At 41.3% G+C, this 18,729-nt stretch overlaps 1 protein-coding gene across 5 annotated transcripts in view; it reads left to right on the top strand.

The window, feature by feature from the left end:
* The window catches only part of ZNF385B (zinc finger protein 385B), a 334,199-nt gene extending 315,999 nt beyond the window's left edge, over positions 1-18,200 (top strand). For 4 of the 5 annotated variants that reach the window (XM_090045313.1, XM_090045312.1, XM_090045314.1 and 1 more), the window contains 4 exons: positions 11,130-11,375; positions 12,846-13,024; positions 14,722-14,823; positions 16,761-18,200. In XM_090045313.1, the coding sequence (XP_089901439.1) occupies positions 11,130-11,375; positions 12,846-13,024; positions 14,722-14,823; positions 16,761-16,979 (746 nt within the window). In that variant the 3' untranslated portion in view covers positions 16,980-18,200. The remainder of the gene's footprint in view (positions 1-11,129; positions 11,376-12,845; positions 13,025-14,721; positions 14,824-16,760) is intronic. The other variant, XM_090045311.1, reaches the window with a different exon arrangement.
* Positions 18,201-18,729: the final 529 nt, after the last annotated feature.

Consider the following 18,729-nt stretch of genomic DNA (forward strand, 5'->3'; position numbering starts at 1 on the left):
GCTTCAATTTCAATTTTATGTCAGAAATGACAAAATCTAAAATGTTAAAACAAAACTTCTAACTGTGAGTCAGAATTTTACTGTTTAGTAAATACTTCCACTGTTTGTATCTGGAATGATGCCAAGTTAATTACAGGCATTTGTATTCCAGAGAAACATCCTTAAACCATATGCAGTTGTCACTAATGTAACCAATGTTACCATGGCTCTGCAATAGTTCAATGTCAAAACATTTACATGATATTCAAAAAAGTGTTGAAAAAAGTACTGCTGTTGCCCCCTATCTATTGCTTACTCCAAAGACCACTTAATGCAACCCAGTTATTTTCATGGACATGTCTTGAGCTGTTCAAATTACAGGCAATGGGACAGAACTCTGTTGGCTTCAAGAAAGTTCTACCTTCTTTACATCAGTTCTGAATTGGGTGCACAGTCAACATGTGAAAGTGATGTCAGTACCATGTAGCCCAGCTGAATATTGAGAATTAAAGGGCTGTATGAGAAAAAAGTGTTTGGAAGGGCTTTTTCACTGTATTTCTAGTGACAATTAAAAGTAATTGAGGACAAGAATTATGGTACTGACATCTAAAACATTAGCAATAAATTCATCTGAATGCTGCAAAATATGTATAGGCATTCAAAAGTAATATCTTTAGCAATAACAGTGTGGCCAATAAAAGTATGGCTTGGTAACACACCACAACAAATGAAGCTGATAACCTCTCAATGTTTGCATCTAGACATGTCAGCTCCATTATTCTTAAACACATTAAACTGTTCCAAGGAAAAATGAAATTCCTTTCGTAGGAGAGCTCACATATCCATATCTTACCTTACTTTAATTGTGTACTAAAGCATTCCTTTTTTTCCATTTACTGATTTTGTTCCTCCAAATTGCTGGTGTGTGTTTTTTATACTTTATAAAAAGGGACTGAATTACAAATCATGTAGTTTTTTCACTTGTGTTTTTCACATAAACACCATGAGCAATAAATATTTGGCCCCTTCCTGGCTATAAATATGTAGTTTTTCCAATAATAGTTCTTCCATTAGCTACTTTTCTCTACAAGGCTGCGTGTTTACATTACCAGACAAGATAGCCATTTTTAAGAGAGGGGCAAAAATTTTTTTCAAGGACATAGGATTGTTTATGGGCTAGAGCAGGAATCTGAGATGGAAGAATTAATGGGTTTTATCTCTAATTATGATACTGAGTTTCTAATTCTTATATTTGACCATAGCAAATTTACTTATTTTTTGCACTCTCTTTAGCCATAGTTTACCCATCTCTAAAAATGGCAGTCTTGCTATGTCAGAGTAGTAAACTTCATTCATATTTGTAAAATGATTGCAATTCTGAAAAGTGTTGCATTGTGATTAGGGGCTAAAAAGTACTTGCTACACCTGTTTTATTACTAATTCATCTTTCATCAGCCTTTGAATTTTGTTAGTGCTTTCTGATATTACCATATTTATTCAGATAGAAGACTTGCCATGATTATAAGATAACCCCATAATAATTAGATTGTATATATGGGAAATGTATACATTTGTTATAATTTTCCAGGTATAGAATCTAATTATTGGAGGTTTGCCTTGAATTTTCCCCTTCCCACTGATAAAACAGGGAAAATAAATCTGGGGAGTCAAGTAACCCCTTTGCTCTCTGCTTTCCCCCCACTTTTTCCACTGGCAGCCCCTTCCCTCTCTCCTAACTGTCAGAACCTGCTTTCCCTGAGCACATAGTAATAAGGAAGAAATTTGAAAACAATAGTTTTGGAATTAAACATGGCTGTTGCAATTTACATATAGTACCCATACATTTAGTTCATCCAGAATTGATGCATGTTACCTTTTTTTTTTTTTTAACCTCCTACGAGTGTTAGAACTCTATAAACACACTTTTGAGCAGCACTTTGGATGTACATAGCATAAACTTTTTCTTTTTTTTAAGGAAATTTTTTTGTGTCCCAGGTCAAATCAGCCGGATCAGTTTCAAATCCTTTGAAACATTCAAGAACCTTATGTGGCCCTACAACTGGCAAGTACCCTTCACCCCAAACTTTTCAGCTTGGGGCTTCACATACTTCTAAATCTTTTGGCAGACATCCTACATGCAGGCTTAAGCTTGTTGCATGGTGGGCACGTTTACACAAGACACTTACTGCACATTAGCCTAATAACAATGCATAGTAGTATGTCATAGCAAAAATTGAGTTAATAGCCTACTGTGCAGTGTTTTTAGGCTAATGCACAGTAAGCATGACTAAATAACTGAACATCGGCACTACTGTGAAGTAACTCTAGGTACTGTGCATTCAGGTAGTACTTTATTAAGGAAGTATTAAACTAAATGTGCAGTGCTGCATTAATTAATGTGTAGATGCGCCCAGTACGTGTGTGTTCTCCAGATACCCCACACAAAGGATTTATATGCTTATTAGCCCACAATCATAATTGGGTGTTCTTGCCATGACCACCGGGGTCCTCCAAAGAATTATATGCAGATGAGGCATAGGACAACTGATCCAGCTTCACTTAATGGAGGGTGGGGCCAAACTAATCATATGTGCCAGGCTGAGAGGGGGCAACAGAGGGATTCTGGGTGAATTGTTTGGGGCCCTTTCTGATGATCTTTACCGGGCATTTAAGACTGGTGAATAAATCATTGGAAATGGGAAAGAAAGGTACAGTTCTGCTGTAGGAGTGAAGAAGTAGTCAAAATGTATGCAGTGTAGTGGCTCAACCTGACTTGAAAGAGAGTCAACGGTGAGGGGGACTGTATTTAATGGACAGTACTGTATACTTTATTCAGATGGGATGCATTAACCTATTCTTGTGTTAGGTTTCCATCAACATGTTGGCCCAATGTGGGCAATGAGTTTTATAATCATGTTGACTGATTTTAATCAACTTCATAGTTGGCTTCCATTACTGGGCACATGCTGCTTTTGGAAGCAGTTTAATGATAGAGAATGTATTTAGTGAGATCTCCTTGTATGGGATTATAAAATGAGAAACTTTTTTCACCATGTCAATTGAGGGGGAAAAAACGTCATCTTGTATTTGAGCAAATACGGTATTACATTTTGTTAGAAATGGATGATATTCAGCACTGATACCGAGAGGCATCTCCATTGAAGTAAATTAATGGGAGTTGAATTTATTTTTTATTCTTGGCTTAAATTTTGTCCAAAAAAATCACTGTAGGTTTATATATGGCTATCATAGATTTTTTTTAAAATCAGCTTTCACAGCCTTGCTTTCTAAAACAGGCACATTGCTACTATAGAGTGTACAATGGTAGTTTTCAGGAATGGATTGGAACTAAGCAGTGTTGACTCAGCAGTAACTAGGGGTAGCTTAATCTAAATGTCCAATTGTGCAGGCATGCAGGAGGTTTAATTCAGCTAAAAATGGTGCACACAGTCTAAATTAGTGCACCGTAGTAAATGCACTAACTTAGATCAAGAAAGGGTTAACCTGATTTCCCAAATGCCTGTACACATTTACAGCACACCTCCTGGGCTGGGAAAGCCCAGCTGCTCAGACCAGCCCTAGTGCCTTACTAATGCTACCTTCCCAGCCCCACCCATACACTGACTTTTTTAGCAGGCAGTTTTTAGCTCCCTTCTCTTCCCCCTCCCCACCCCCTGGAGCCCACTAACAGCCCTGCCTTCTGTCCGCCTGCCAGCCTCCCCCATTCCACCCATCCCAAGTTACTTACATAGGGCTCCCTGCACAGCTCCCTACTAGACCTAGACCAGGTGCAGTAAACGCTTGTTTGCACCCTTAGCGAGTTAAGTCTGGTAGCCTGTGTGATAGCCCTTCATGGGAGAGTGACATAAACTGCATGTTTTAAGTCATATGAAGCAATCTTCCATTGCAAAGAAATGGTCAACAGTTGACCTGCTAGATTTTCCCCATCTCCATGTTTAATATGCACATCCAAACAGTGAATATATTGATTAGATAAATAAGATAAATCAATACATATAAGAATGAAACAGTAAAGCAAATACCTAAACAGTGGAGGTAAGAGACAGTGGCATTTGTGTAACTGAAACCAAAGCACTACTTAATTAGTTTTTTCCTTTTTTCTCAAGTGACTTATTTTACAATAGAAAAAGGGTGCAGTTAGACTTGGGCATTAATCAGCAATTTTATTTCTCTGGGGGGTTGAACAAAAAGTAGATTTAATTTAGAGACATGAATATGACACAGACAAAAGTATTCTGTGGACTTAGGGAAAAGATTACAATCTTATATTATGCAGCAGCATGGGCCAGATTGTCAATACAGGAATGAGTACAGGAGAAGGCACAGAAGCCTAATCTGCTCATTTTAACAAATGAGTAAATAAGCCTTCTGTGCCCTCTCCTGCCCAGGGGCTAGTCCAAATCACAGCTCTAGTATTCTCTGAGCACCTGGTGCTTCATGCAGCTGCTAACACCAGTAGCAGCTTCTGTCTTTTTCAAATAGCTCCAGGACAGGGAAGGCCTAGGCTCAGTCTTGGCTGCCTTGTCTAAGTAATGAAAATAGGATGGTCTAGGAGCAGAAGAAGAACAGGCTGCTTTCTTTTAAACTGTGCAGCAGAAGCCACTTATCTCTCAGTGCTCCTAGGGATGCTGGATTGAATTCTGTACTGACTTATCATTTGTCCAAGCATGTTGGCTTTAGTGGGCTTAGGTCGGGTGCAAGTTAATGTAGAATTTGACCTACTATGCTTCAATTAGGCCTGTAAGAATACAAATAAGACAAGCATATTTAGAGATTATGTGTAATGTCTTGTGTATATGTAGATTTAACATAATTATTTTAATAGCATAGCTTGAGACACCTCTAAATATAGGAGTTTTTCTATACATATTGTGAGGTACTTAAGATCTTAAAGAATATGAACCCATTTCTTATTTCTGCTTTGGAATATTGCATATTAAATATATGCTATGCATACACAAAGAAAAGCAATTTTTCTTAATATTGTATATGAATAGATTTTGTGTTAATATGCTTTATAGAAATAAATACATAGTACATTTCCATCTTAAACATAAAGGTGGTAAGTAATAGTATTTTGAATCCAAGGGACTGAAAACAATAAGCAGTTAACTAACCCATTTAGAGAAATGTAATTTTCTGATTCCAGCAGCCAAGAAATGCCAACTAATGTTCTAGTGGGTATTAAAATACTCATCTAGCTTAGTGTATTTTCTACAGGAGCTGAAACTATACAATAATAATTATAAAAATAATTATAAAAACAATCTCCATTAAGTTGTAGAAAGATAGAAGGAAACATTTATTCTGATGGAGTGTGCATATGTACAAAGAGAGAGGCAGAGAGATTTGCAAAATGGTTGAAGTGCCTATTTGAATTTGGGAGACTTTCCAAATGATGGAGTGATTATGTGAATTAGGAATCATTCCAAAAGCTAAGTAGCTGGCAAAAATTTGCCTGACAATATGATAATAGCTTCTTGCTAGTTTCCAGTTTCTTGCTTTTCACCACACCAGGAACTTTGGCAGGGAGGGTTGGAAAGGAGCCCCCCTGCTGGTGTGGGAAGCATGGCCTTGACCCCAAGCCAGGAAGCTGAGGGTGGGCCCACTTGGAAGGGGGGCACCTTTTCCATCCCCCCACCAAAGTTCCTGGCACAGTGAAAAGCAGCACTGCACTGCAGCTTCTTGCTGCAGGTGGCGGGAAGGAGCCCTCCTCCCTCCCCCCCACTGCCCCCCAATAGGTTGTAGTGTGCTGCGGAGCCAGAGCTGCTGCAGGGACACAGAGCCCAGGTCCCTTTCTCCACCCCCACCCTCCAGGTGGGCTATGGTGAGCCCCGGGGCTGGTGGAGGGCAACTGCAGAGGAAAGAGGTCTGGACTCTGTCTCCCCACAGCAGCCCTAGCCCCAGGGCTCACCACAGCCCACCCGGAGGGTTTGTAAGGGAAATGGGTCTGGCCTCTGTGTCCTTGCAGCAGGCTTGGCTCTGTGGCATGCTGCTGCCTGACTGGGGCTGCTTCAGGAAGACAGAGCTCAGACCCTTTTCCCTCACAACTCTTCTAGTGGGTGAGCCCCAGGACCAAGTCTACTGAAGGGAGAGAGCCCCCTTCCAGTTTTCCCTTCCCTGCCCCGCCAAGGTGTAGCCCACAGCTGGCCAAACAGAGGAGGCAGGGCTGGGATCAGAGGCTGTCACTGACTCGGGTCTGGCCTGGCACTAAGGCGGAGCAAACAAGCTCTGCCCGAGGCTAGAGCTCGGCCCTGTACAATGCTGCTGGGGATGACAGTGATCGTGCTCGATGGGATCTGGCACAATGCTCTAATGGAAGTGCTTTAATCTAATACCTCATCCATCAAAGTGTAACTTAGAGTGCAATCTCCAATTTTTAAAGTGTTCTAAGAGCCATGAACGTCTGTTTGGTTACAGCCTTAGAGTACTTAATGCATAATAGGTATAGCATCTGTATCTAGCCACAGTCACAGTATGAGTCAAGCTACAGCATATCAGATATATACATATTATTATTTTAAACATTCTATGCTACATTTTTATCTCTTTGCCACACGCCTTTAAGGGCCTGAAGTCTATAAAGCACTGAACTTTTACACAATATGAAAGCACACAATGTCTTTTAGCCCTGTTCCTCACAACGTCTGGACTGCTACTGCCTATACAAAAATACTCTGTTCTTATGTAACCTGACTTCACAAATAGTAGCATATAAATAGCTTTCATTTGTAAATGTTAGCACATCTGATAGCTTTAATGTAAAGCCTTTACATGTTGATATTTTTCTACTGTAGAATTGTACCAAATATTAAATCAGCACATTTCTGTATTTAAAGAACAACTGTGCCTTATTAATACTTGTGTGTTATTCTCTCCTTGTTGTGAATATGGATGTGAATGATTACTACCTCTACATTAAAATTCAACAGTGGAGAAATTATAATTTAATATTGCTTTCTTTTGTTATATTTTATAGATTTAAAATATGTTCAGAGTTCCCCTTTCATGAATCTAGCCCTTTGTATTCACTTCTGGTCAGTGTAAATGTTTAATATAGTTTACCTGTGTTGTGTAAATTCAAAATAGTTTTTTTATGTCTCTTTTGAAATATAATAAAACTTTTATTAGAATTTTTCCCCCTGATATTAATGATCTAAAATTGATTTACTGTAGAGCATTTCTGGGAAACATGCCAAGCTCTATCTACTCTAATATCAAATGGCTATTCCTGATGTTTATATACATTTATATATGTGTTACACTTGCATATACACTGCATCAACTAAGGACCATATTCTATACTGAATACTAGGGCTGTGCAAAGCTTCAGTCACCAATTTGATTCAAAGCAGATTCAGTGGCCAAATCTCTGAATCTGAATCAAATTGGGAGACCCAGTAAAAGCTCTGAATCAAATCCAAAGTCTCCAAATCAGTTTGGAAAAAATTCAGAGAGATTTAGAGATTCAGATTGGCCAGGAAGAGGCAGGCACAGCTGGATGGCTGCAGGTTTTCCTGCAGTTCCTCCAGCTTTGTCTGCCTCTCTCCAGGCAGGGGGAGCTGCACGAGAAGCCCCCATGACTGCCATGCCCAGCCCTATCCCACACCCAGCCCCAACCTCCCAGCACTTTAAAAAAAAAAAAAAAAGGCCCCTCACTCACCAGCTGCAGCAGCAGGAATTTAGGGGCTCTGAAGTCTCATGGCAGAGCCCCTCCCTATGCATCATGAGGCAGTGGGGGACAGTGGGGATCACCACCCCACCTGGCACCCACACGGCAGCTGCCCCATGGTGCGGGTGCAGTGGGGCTCGGCAGGGCACTGCACACTGCCTGGGAGCTGGGGCCACCAGGACTGAATGGTGCTGGGCTCTGGAAGACTGCTGGAGCTGCCCCAGGTCCCAGACAGCATGTGGTGCCCTGCCGATCCACGCTGCAACCACACAATGCAACAACAGCCACACAGGTGCCAAGCAGGCAGTGGGGGACCTCCATTGCTGCCCCACCCTGCCCAGGGGGATATTGCCATGAGCTCCCCAGAGGTCCTGATCACTGCTGCTGCAGTTGGTGAGTGTGGGGCTTTTTCTTTTCTTTTCTTTTTTTTTTTTTTTAAGTACTGGTAGGCTGAGGCTGGGTAGGGGATGGGGCCAAGCAGGACAGCCATGAGGACTTCTCCTGTGGCTCCCCCAATGGGACAGAGGCAGGCACATCTGGAGAAGCCACAAGAGAAGCTCCCATGGCTGCCCTAGCCAGCCTCATCCCCCACCTGGCCCAAGCCTCCTGGCACTTATTTTAAAAAAAAAAAAAGGCCTGCACTCACCAGCTGCAGCAACAGCAATCGGAACCTCTGGGGGCTCATGGCAGAGGTTCAGCGGGGATCGCAGGGATCAGCGGGGATCGCCCCTCCTGTACTTGGCCCCGGCACAGCCGGTGTCGCATCACACAAGTGCAGCACAGCTCGGCAGGGCACCGCACACTGCCTGAAAGCCGGGGTTCCAGCAGTCACCCAGAGTACAACACCACTCAGCCCCACTGGCCCCAGCTCCCAGACAGTGCACAGTGGCTTGCAGATCCACACTGCACTCGCACCATGGGGCAGCTGCCGTGCAGGTGCTAGACAGGGACTGCAATTCCCACTGCCCCACACTACACGAGGGGGGCTCTGCCATGAGCCCTCAGAGGCTCCAATCATTGCTGCTGCAGCTGGTGAGTGCGGGGCTTTTTCTTTTTCTCAGAGGCTGAGACCAGGTGGCGGCTGGGGCTGGGCAGGGCATCCATGGACACTTCTCCCACAACTGCCCCCGCCTAGGGAGAGGCAGGCACAGCCAGAGGAGCTGCGGAAGAACCTGCAGCTGCCCGACTGTGCCTGCCTTTCCCCAGCTGAGCCAAATCTCTGAATCAATGCCAAATCAGCACCAAATCTGCAATTCTGATTCAGCCAAGTCGAATGGGGACAGTGATTCGACTAACCAAATCAAATCACTGTCCTCCGAATAGGCCAAATCTGAATAGAATACTTCCCTGTTTGCACAGGCCTTCTGAAAACCCTTATTATCATCAGTGGTAGGTTAATACCTGCTTGACTATGATAGAAAACTATTAAAGCAGCGGTAACTCTAAAGATAAACAATATGCATATTATAGGGATTTTGCTAATTTAAGTTGAGCTAGTTTACTTTTAAGTTTATTTTGAGAAAATAAGATATAAAACCATGCTTTGAAAGAGTTCTTGTCTGCTCCTTTTCACACAAGTTTTCTTTGCTTTGTCCTGGTATCTTGTAGCCTGTTTTTTATGAATATTTGTCCCGTAAGTAAGCTATAATATAATCAATTATATATTCAGAGCTGCACTTCTGGACCTTTAGCTAACTGTAAAGCTCAGATTTTATCTAAAAATGTTAAATATACTTATATAGTTTTTTCCTTGAATAAATAGTCTTGAAGTACAATTAGACAGACTGATGTAAATTAATACAGTTGAAAATCTCTTGGTGTGATTTTTTTTTTTTATAGAGGATGTTAGTTATTTATGGTGGTCAAGGGCCTCCATTCCCAGAGATAGCATCTGACACACACATGTCTGACACTCATTTAAGGTACTACGGCCACTGTATACCCTTCCTAGCTGCTGGATGGCTACTTATAAATAATCTAGCTTCTCTGCTGGGAAGTCAGCATGGCCTTTGGTCACAAGAAGGGCCAGCTCAGTAGCAAGAGAGCCAACAAGGTTGAGAAGACTCCTTGCAGAACAAGTGCAAGTCACCTGCATTCCAATAACGGCCCTAACAAATCCCTCTACAGCTTCAGCTAAGTCAGTTAACTTGTTTGCAGTGTGATCATTCTTTGTAAAATGAAATAAAAGTGCCTACTTGCCTGTCTCATGGGAGGCTTGATGATTGATTAATTATTGTAATGTGATTCAGAAGTACATGTTGAAGCCTTTAGAGCCCTCCAGTAAAGAAACACTCTTTGAAAATCTTATCTAAATATTTGCAGCCATTCCCATATTGATGGTGTGGCACTTGGGAACTGAAATGGGAAAATGAAGTCCCAAGACTGTGGTGGAGTTTCTTGGTATCCTCCCCACTGGAATTATTTTGAAATGCTCTGTTGTTTGGTAAGAGTTGGTTCATTCCAAAGGGAAAAAATTTGCTGTTCAGAAATTGCTTAGTTGATCCTAAAGGTAAGTCTCTGGTAGAGATACTTCAGTGGTGTCCCAAGAGACTGGGAAGTCAACTCCACAAAAGTTAAGTTTGGCAGAATTATATTCTATTTTTTAATAATTTTGACAGCTAAAATTAAAATCTATTTTTAAGCTTTTACTTTGATTTTTATTCATTTAAGTTTTCAGGATTGCCTGATATTAGAAGTGTGGGAGCATGCACATGCAAACACACACTTACATGCATGTGTATGCACACACACAAACACACCCACTTCCTTCTCTAGCACAGCATATGGCAGGAAGTTTCTGGGCTGCCAAGCTGTCAGCCCACCACCTGGCCCCCGTGCACAGTGGTGCCAAGCTCAGTGCCTGCTTTCCTTTGTCCCACGGCAGTCACTTCCCCCAGCCCTTCCTGCTTCTCAGCAAAGAAACCTCCAGCTGCTGCAGTGGCATCTGCCCCCTGCCACCAGTGGTTTGCTGTGCCCACCAGCTCTCACCCAAGTTTACAAAGGAGGGACTGGCTGGCTAGCACCCTGGAGGCACTGAGGTAGGGAGGCAAGGGTAGCAACACACACACAAATACACAGTGCCCAGCCCATGTCCCCACCTCCAGCCACTGATCGGCAGAAGCCTGCTCGGGCACTGCAGCAGCAGCCTATTCTTACATCCCCTCTCAAAAAAAACCGTTGATCGCTAGCAATGGAAATATTTTGTCATCTGTCTGTGAGTGTGAAGCAAAATCAATGCTTATTGGCAATAAAAAATAGAATCCTGCCAAGCCTTACACTTGTATAAGTTTGATGGCAAGTTTTTAATAAGAGAGTCCAAAGATTTGTGCCCATCACTGCCTTGGGCATAATTATGGTGACCCAGAACCTACAAGTGCTCAGTGCTGCACAAACATAGAATGTTTTATGATTTGCTGGAAACCACACATTACAACATACCTCTGTTTTTTTCTTTTAGAGGATAAAGGGAAAGCAAAAACCAATAGTTCAAGTCAGCATCCAAATATTGAAGTGAGTCCATTCCTACCCAAACCTGGAGTTATAGCACTAGCACCTGTAACATCTACATCATCCTCCAAGAGCACAAATGGAGCTACTAGCACAGTTTCTGAATCAGAAGAAGAAAAAGCCAAAAAACTACTTTACTGTTCACTATGCAAAGTAGCTGTGAACTCTCTTTCACAGCTAGAAGCCCACAATACAGGTGAGTGCCTACAAAATATGAGTGTGACAAGGGGGGAGGTGTTAATTAAAATGACACAGAGTTGGCTTTCCAACACTACTTTAGGTCTGAACATCAATGTATGTGCACTATTGAAGAGAAATAGGCAGATAAGGTTATTTGGGTAAATCCGATATCTTTTATTAGTTCAACTCAAATAGTTGGAAAACCCCTTCTTAGCAAGCTTTCAGGCGCAAACACCCTTCATCGGGCTGAGGGAGCATCTACAGATGGTCTGTGCTCTTCTTGGATGGAGTGGTAAAGCAGCCAGAGGCCGGTACATATGAAAAAAAACAGTCAGTTAAAATGTCAATTGAGGTGGTCAGTAGAAGATAGAACACAGAAAGGCAATGGAAAAATTCAGGTAATCAGGAACTAGATCCATTCTTTTACCTGTTCTTGAAGCTATCCTTAACACAACCTCAGATATTGTCTAAACTGATATTTTCTACAAACATCCTAGAACCCATGTTACTTAACCATACTTTATCATTATTCCAGGGATGCTTCCACTTAACGTGAAATTTCTCAGTTCAGTGTATATCCTGTACTTGTTCAAGTTCTACTGAATGCTAGGTTTTTTCTTCTTATTCTTAGCAAATACTGTGGTATTAGTAAAATATATGTTTTATGTAATGACGTTAAGAATACACTTTTTAGAATGATGTATAACGGCGCTTTGGTAATTGAGGCCAGCTCCAAATAAGCTTGGCCAATGAGAACAAATCCAGACGATGTCTGCTTGGCATTTTCTCCCCTGGAATGCAATACTTACTAATGCCATGATCCCCACAAATCAACTAGATTGTAGAAGAATGCATAATTAAGACCAGCATTTCTAGGGCTTCTCATTCTATACTTGAGCATGCCCCACACATCTGCTCCCTCCTACTTATACCAAACTCAAAAAATGCAGCAGGGAAGTCACCCCAGTTCAGAGTCTCAAGAGGACAGTGCTTCACCACTTCACTTCCTATTTTGGTGTTTATGAGCAGGAGGGTTAAAAGTGGTAAGCAAATCTTTCCTTTTCCAGTGGCAATCTGAGTAGGAAAATATGATTAACCAGTTCCTGTCATCCTCCCTTGGCCCCTGAAGATAGCCCTTCCATTGCAGAATGGAAAGTAGCAACAACCCGAGGGGGGGATAATCCATTGTGTCCATCTTTTTTGGCACAGACTCTCTATAACTTTTACCATGGTTTTGCCCCTCCCTGCCCCCCTCTCTCCTTGTGCAATGCATGGGAGGAAGAGTATGCTATACTGACCAAAGTCAACACTGTTAATAAATATGAGCCTTGAGGATTTAACAACTCTACTTCATAAATGATCAGTTTGTTTCAGAAAATTAAAAATGTTAGAAGCTGCAGCAATGCTTAAAATATAAAGTTTGCTGTGATTTGTTGCTCTGAAAGAAATTAAGTCCTTCAGTTAACTCTTCCTATTTGGCCATCAGGCTCCAAACACAAGACAATGGTCGAAGCACGGAACGGTGCGGGTCCAATTAAGGCTTATCCTAGACCTGGATCCAGGCTGAAGATTCAGAATGGCAGTAAGGGCTCAGGACTGCAGAACAAGACATTTCATTGTGAAATCTGTGATGTCCATGTCAATTCAGAAATTCAACTTAAGCAGGTAGGTTAAATACCTCCGAAGCTAATTTTATATAACTGCTACTTGCAGTGCACTATTATGGTGTGGGTCTGCAGCTGGTAAATGTAGAGAAGCTGTCCCCTCTGGGTTTTTTTAATTCAGTAACTCAGTAGTTTGGTCACTTACCCAGAGTGTGAGGAACCTTATTTCAAAACATGCCCTAGATCAGGCAAACAGTAGAGTTGAACTTGGGCATTTGGTCTAAGGTACTTTGTTGTGTTTCTCACTCAACTCCTATTGCAGATATTCAACTTTGCATCAAATATTTAAATATATTTTAATATACGAACATATCATATTTAGTGAATGAGAAAGTAAGTGACTCTAGCTTGGTGTTTGGGACAGTCACCTGGGAGGTAAGGACATGATGGTTCCAGTCCCTTGAGTAGTTAATAATTACTATATTTACTCAAACCTAAAAAAAAGGGTTTTTCCCCAATCATCATGGGAGGGGAGGAGGGGGAAGAGTCTTAGACTTGCATACAAGCAAAGGGGAGAGGGCAGGCAGCTGCTGCAGCTCTGGCCCAAAACCTGAGTCAAAGCCAGAGTCAGACCTATAGCAGCTTCCTGTCCCCACCTCTGCTTGCCCTCTGCAGCTTCTGCCCCTCCTGCCCCACCCCCTTTCCCCTCCTTTACTGGTATGTGCAGCTCTGCTCTGGTTTGGGCAGGATTCTCTCCCAGGCATGGAGCACATGAAAACTCCTCCCCCTGCCTGGCCAATCACCAGTGTCAATGCTGCTGTGTGGCCTTGTAGGGGCCATGCTTCCATGTGTTGTGCTCTCTAACCTGGTAGGGAATAGAGCCTGAGCAGCATCTGACAGTAAGCAGGGGAAGGAAGGAAGAGATGGAAGCTATGGGGAACCGGGGCTGCAGGGAGAAGAACTGAGGGGAGCAGAGGGCAAGGCGGCTTCCTGACCCCCCACCCCCAGTCACTGCTTTCCCTGCAGTAGCCATGGCAGGGAGATGAATTTAAGACAACCCTCCAATAATGCTATACCAAATTCTAACAAATTTATAAATTTTGCATATATAGAATATAATTGGGGGGGAGGCATCTTAAATTCAGGTTTGGCTTAGATTCAGGTAAATACAGTATTTGTACAAAGTGGAACAGTGTCAGCTGGAAGGACTGAGATCATACATCTCTAGGCTGGTAGCACTCTCCTGAGAGGTTGGAGACAGTAGCATAACTGAGCTGGCGGGGGCATTAGGACAGCAGCCTTAGGCGTTGCCTTTGAGGGGGGTGGGAGCGTGCACAAACATAGCTATGGCTGATTGCACTGCTGAGATCAGCACTATAGCTGCAAGTGCTGCCCAAAACATTGTTAGCTGCCCCAGGCACAGAGCTGCCTGGTGAGAGATGCAAGTTCAAATCTGCTCAGGCAGAAGAAGGCATTACTGAACCAAATGATCAGCTCTACATAACCGTAGTATCTTTGATCTTATATTTGATTACATTTTGATTCTTTATATGATATACTCAAAATTGTTCTGCCTTACTCAGCAAGAAATAGGATACAAGCTTTGCATCCCACTTTGGGGTCACTGCTGTATTCTGAGTCTCACTTGTTTTATAGTGCCTTGAGGACAAGGGACTAGGTACATGCAGTCAGTAAATCAACTCCAAGCATGAAGCTATGAGATCTTTAAACAACTAAGTGTGTTGATTTTGATTTCAGCACATTTCCAGCAGAAGGCACAAGGACAGAGTGGCAGGAAAGCCTATGAAACCTAAATATAGCCCTTATAACAAACTTCAACGCAGCCCAAGCATTTTAGCAGTAAGTACTTTCACTTTGCCCGGTTATATATGTGGGTTTGTAACCTTGGGACTGCCACTGCAGAGAGACTATGAGGATGACTGAACTGACACTTTAACAGAGAAGGAAGCCTTCTGAGTTCTTCCCCCACAGGCAGAATCTGTATTAGCATCAGAATTTAAGATATTTATGTATTCTGTCAGCCCACTCAAAGGCAAAAAAGCACTTGGCAGCGTTATTTACTGCTACAGAGAGAGAGTGAACAGTGTGATGTGGAATGGATTGGAGTCTAGATGAAGGCTATGAACTCAGTTTAAGTTCACTTCCTCTCTTTATAGACTTAAAAATATACACGCTGCCTATCTGGTCAGTTAAGAAAACATGCAGCAATGATGGATGCAGCTAGGAAGAAGGGCACAAGGTGTAATGCTGAGAACATGTTAATTTTCATTCTTGCAAACAACAAAGTAGTGTGGGTGTTGCTTGGTGTGTAATGCTGGAGCTGTGTACAGTTTAGAAGTATTAATTGCCTAATTAATCATTAGCCCATGTTATTCCTGGGCATCTGAGCACCACTTTCTGCCTTTTGGCCCCAATTCCACAGTTCTGAGCAGTTTCACACTTTTCTGGGGCTCCTTACTAAGGGACTTACTGGTCCCTTTAATGAAGGGTTGCCTATTGCTAAGTAAAAATTGTGTGCCTATCTACTCACTAGTTAAGTCAATCTTGTAAAGATTCATTAGAGAGGAGTATGGACAACTCATGATACAAAGGTACATTACTATTTGCATATAAAGAAATACAAATAGAAAAAGTAAACATGGGAGAAGTAAACATAGGAGAATTCTGCGAAAGTTGAAATATTAGCGGTTCAGTGTAGTCATACTGAGTTGAATGAAGATGCTTCAGGCATTCTCTAACTCTACTCACTCAATAGCTTCTGGTCACACTAATCTTGTTCACTTCTGTAATATATCATGTTGTTATCTCCTGGGTAATAAGAGACCTACAGTAATAAAGGCAAGACATAAGTCTCTCTGTCTCTCCCCCTTATAAGTGTATAACCTTGAAACACACCATCTCTAGTGGATTTATATTGTATCTATGTCATGGGTATCAGATCGGTATGTTGTGGACCTCAGTGAGCCATCGTTCATCAAAATGACTTTTTTTAATTCGCGTTAGAGACTACAAAGTATACTGAAAAGAACAAGTCTGTGTTAGCAGGAAAAGAACTTGATGTACTAATAGTTGTTTCCCATCTCTGATTTCTACATCTTTGAAAACTTAGTTTAGCAAGTGAAAAGTGATTTAAAAGTACACATTTTTGTTTTGTAGTATTGTGCTGAAATCATGAACTTGACTCACTTTTCCGATCTTGAGTTGACTTAGTGGTAACCTGTATAAGTTTTATGTATTTCATTTGGGTAAATTTTCCGTACTCATCCCTGTTCTCTGCCTGCCCTTACTCTACGGCAGTGGCTTTCAAACTTTTTGGACTTGAGGCAGTCTTCATGGACTCAAGGCCCCCTTCCATAATTTTTGTGAATTGAGTGGCACCCAATTTCAAAAAACTAATTTATATCTGACAGTGCTTACTTCCTTGCAGGGGGCTGATCAGGGACAAGGTTGAGCCTGCCTTCCCATGTTCAGCTCTTCACACCTTACTTACCTCCTCCCCTTCAGAGGATCTGGCAGCATCCATAGGTGCCACAGCACCCTTGTGGAGAATAATTTCTCTATAGCTTGCTGTATATGTAAACATGGCTACATCATTTAAATTGTCTTTGGGGCTGAAAAGGTAACGTGGGTAAATATTTCCAAAAGGCTTTCAAAGACCAGATTTCATAAACATTTGATATATTCTTTGTAAGGGTTAACCTTCATACTCATAAAAATGGAAGCAGGAAATAGAACCTGTATTCACATTTCTTTTTGTTTGTTTGTTTGTTTTTCAGGCAAAACTTGCATTCCAGAAAGACATGATTAAGCCCCTGGCACCTGCTTTTCTTTCATCTCCTCTTGCTGCGGCTGCAGCTGTATCATCTGCTCTGTCTCTCCCACCCCGTCCTTCTGCCTCTTTGTTTCAGGCACCTGCAATACCACCAGCTCTCTTAAGGCCAGGCCATGGTCCCATCCGTGCAACTCCAGCATCCATCCTTTTTGCACCATACTAGTTTTGTAGAAATAGTAAGATGACAATGGCCAGTAGGAGGTGGAAAAGGAAAGCAAGCAAGCATTCAATATTGTAAAATGTCCTTCTCTTTTGAAATGCCTGCAGTGTGAAACCCCAGCTGACTATGTCACAGAATTGATCATGGATGGGTACTGCATTCTAGATGCCTAGACAGCATCTCTCTCCTTAAAATTCAAATACTTTGTTTGGGAATGGTTTACTGAAAGCTTACTTGCTCATCAAAGATTAATGTATCTGATTGTTGGTTATATTTTTAATGTGTATACAATGCACCTTGAAAACAAGGAACAGAAAACATTTTCCTGGTTGACTTGAACACTAAGGTCTTCCTCGCTCACACTTATGTACATAGATCTCTGGAATCCAACTGGGTATATTTTAGTGTGAAAAAGGTAGATTAACCAAGTGCTTAATTGTGGGTAACATCTTAATACTGAATTGCGTCTTTTCCTTTTCAGTGTGCTCTTGTTGACAGGGATTGTGTACTGTTTTAGACCCCAGTACTGGTGTATCTTGTGTAGTACTAGAGATGTATCACCTGTCTGATCTACACATTTTTAGTTGCTGTGCAAATATTTGAAAGCAACGCAGCTTTGAAGCTTTTTTTTAAATTAATGTATTTCTTTTGTTTTATATTTTATTTAGAAAGATTAAAAATAGAAAGCCATAAAACATATAGTTAAGATTATTACTTGTTTGATATTTTCATTTAACTTATTTTGTCATTCTTGACTTGTGTTGCTAAACAATGTTTAAAATTAAAGGGAAAACAAGCCTTTTCATTGCACATTACCACCACTCATGTGCATTGTTGAAGAAGATAATGGGTCTCTGTATTTATATATAAATATCTTATTTCTTCACTTTTAAACTTGTTTCCTTTGTAACAATGCTGCATAATGGTGTGGCTCCCTGATGCAATAATGTACAGAACAAAATATTTATAATTGACCAACTTTTATTTTCTGTTTACTAAATATATTGCGGTTCTTTCCTGTCTCTCCTCCTGCCCCTTCCATCCTTTTATAAAGGTAATATCAATATGCAGTACTCAGATGAGATCTCTGTGTGATATTGGGGGCGACAAGGTACTAAAGGAACAAAATAGAAGTAATTCTTTTAGAACATCTTTATCTGCAATCCGTAAATAGTCAAATGTCTGTGTATTTTTTTAAATGTACCTTTTCAATAAAATACTATGAAAAATATAAATGCTTGTTGGGTTTATTAATCAGCAAGAAAAAGGGATGTTTGGGCGAAATACTTGTGACAAAGGCAGTGTTTCAGCAGTTGAGTTACACTAGAGAATAATTATAGTACCTAAAAAATTCTTAAGGTCATTTTCTTATCACATTTTGCATTGGGGTCTTTTCATTGCTTTTCTTTAAATAGCCTTTTGGCAAGCTCCAGAAAGGAATGGCTGAGCCAGGTGGGATGCATAAGCCCATTGTTGAAACACCATGCCCAATATGCTATAAGGCCATGCTATCAGTTAATAAACTAAAGATTTATCTTTAAAATAAAGGTGATTATGATTCAGACTAGAAGCAAGTTATTTAGTATGTATTACAACACAGAAGAAGCCCTTCATTGTGAAGCTGTTAGGGTTATTACGTACCCAACATGACTGACATAAAAATCACAACAGTTAAGAAACGAAAACATAAGCCATCTTATAGTTTATGCTGTGTAGTCAAACCATACATCTTAACAGTACCACAACTACAGTA

This window comes from Crocodylus siamensis, chromosome 4 (assembly GCF_052110815.1).
Source record: "Crocodylus siamensis isolate JL-2025a chromosome 4, ASM5211081v1, whole genome shotgun sequence".
Classification (NCBI taxonomy): Eukaryota; Metazoa; Chordata; order Crocodylia; family Crocodylidae; genus Crocodylus; species Crocodylus siamensis.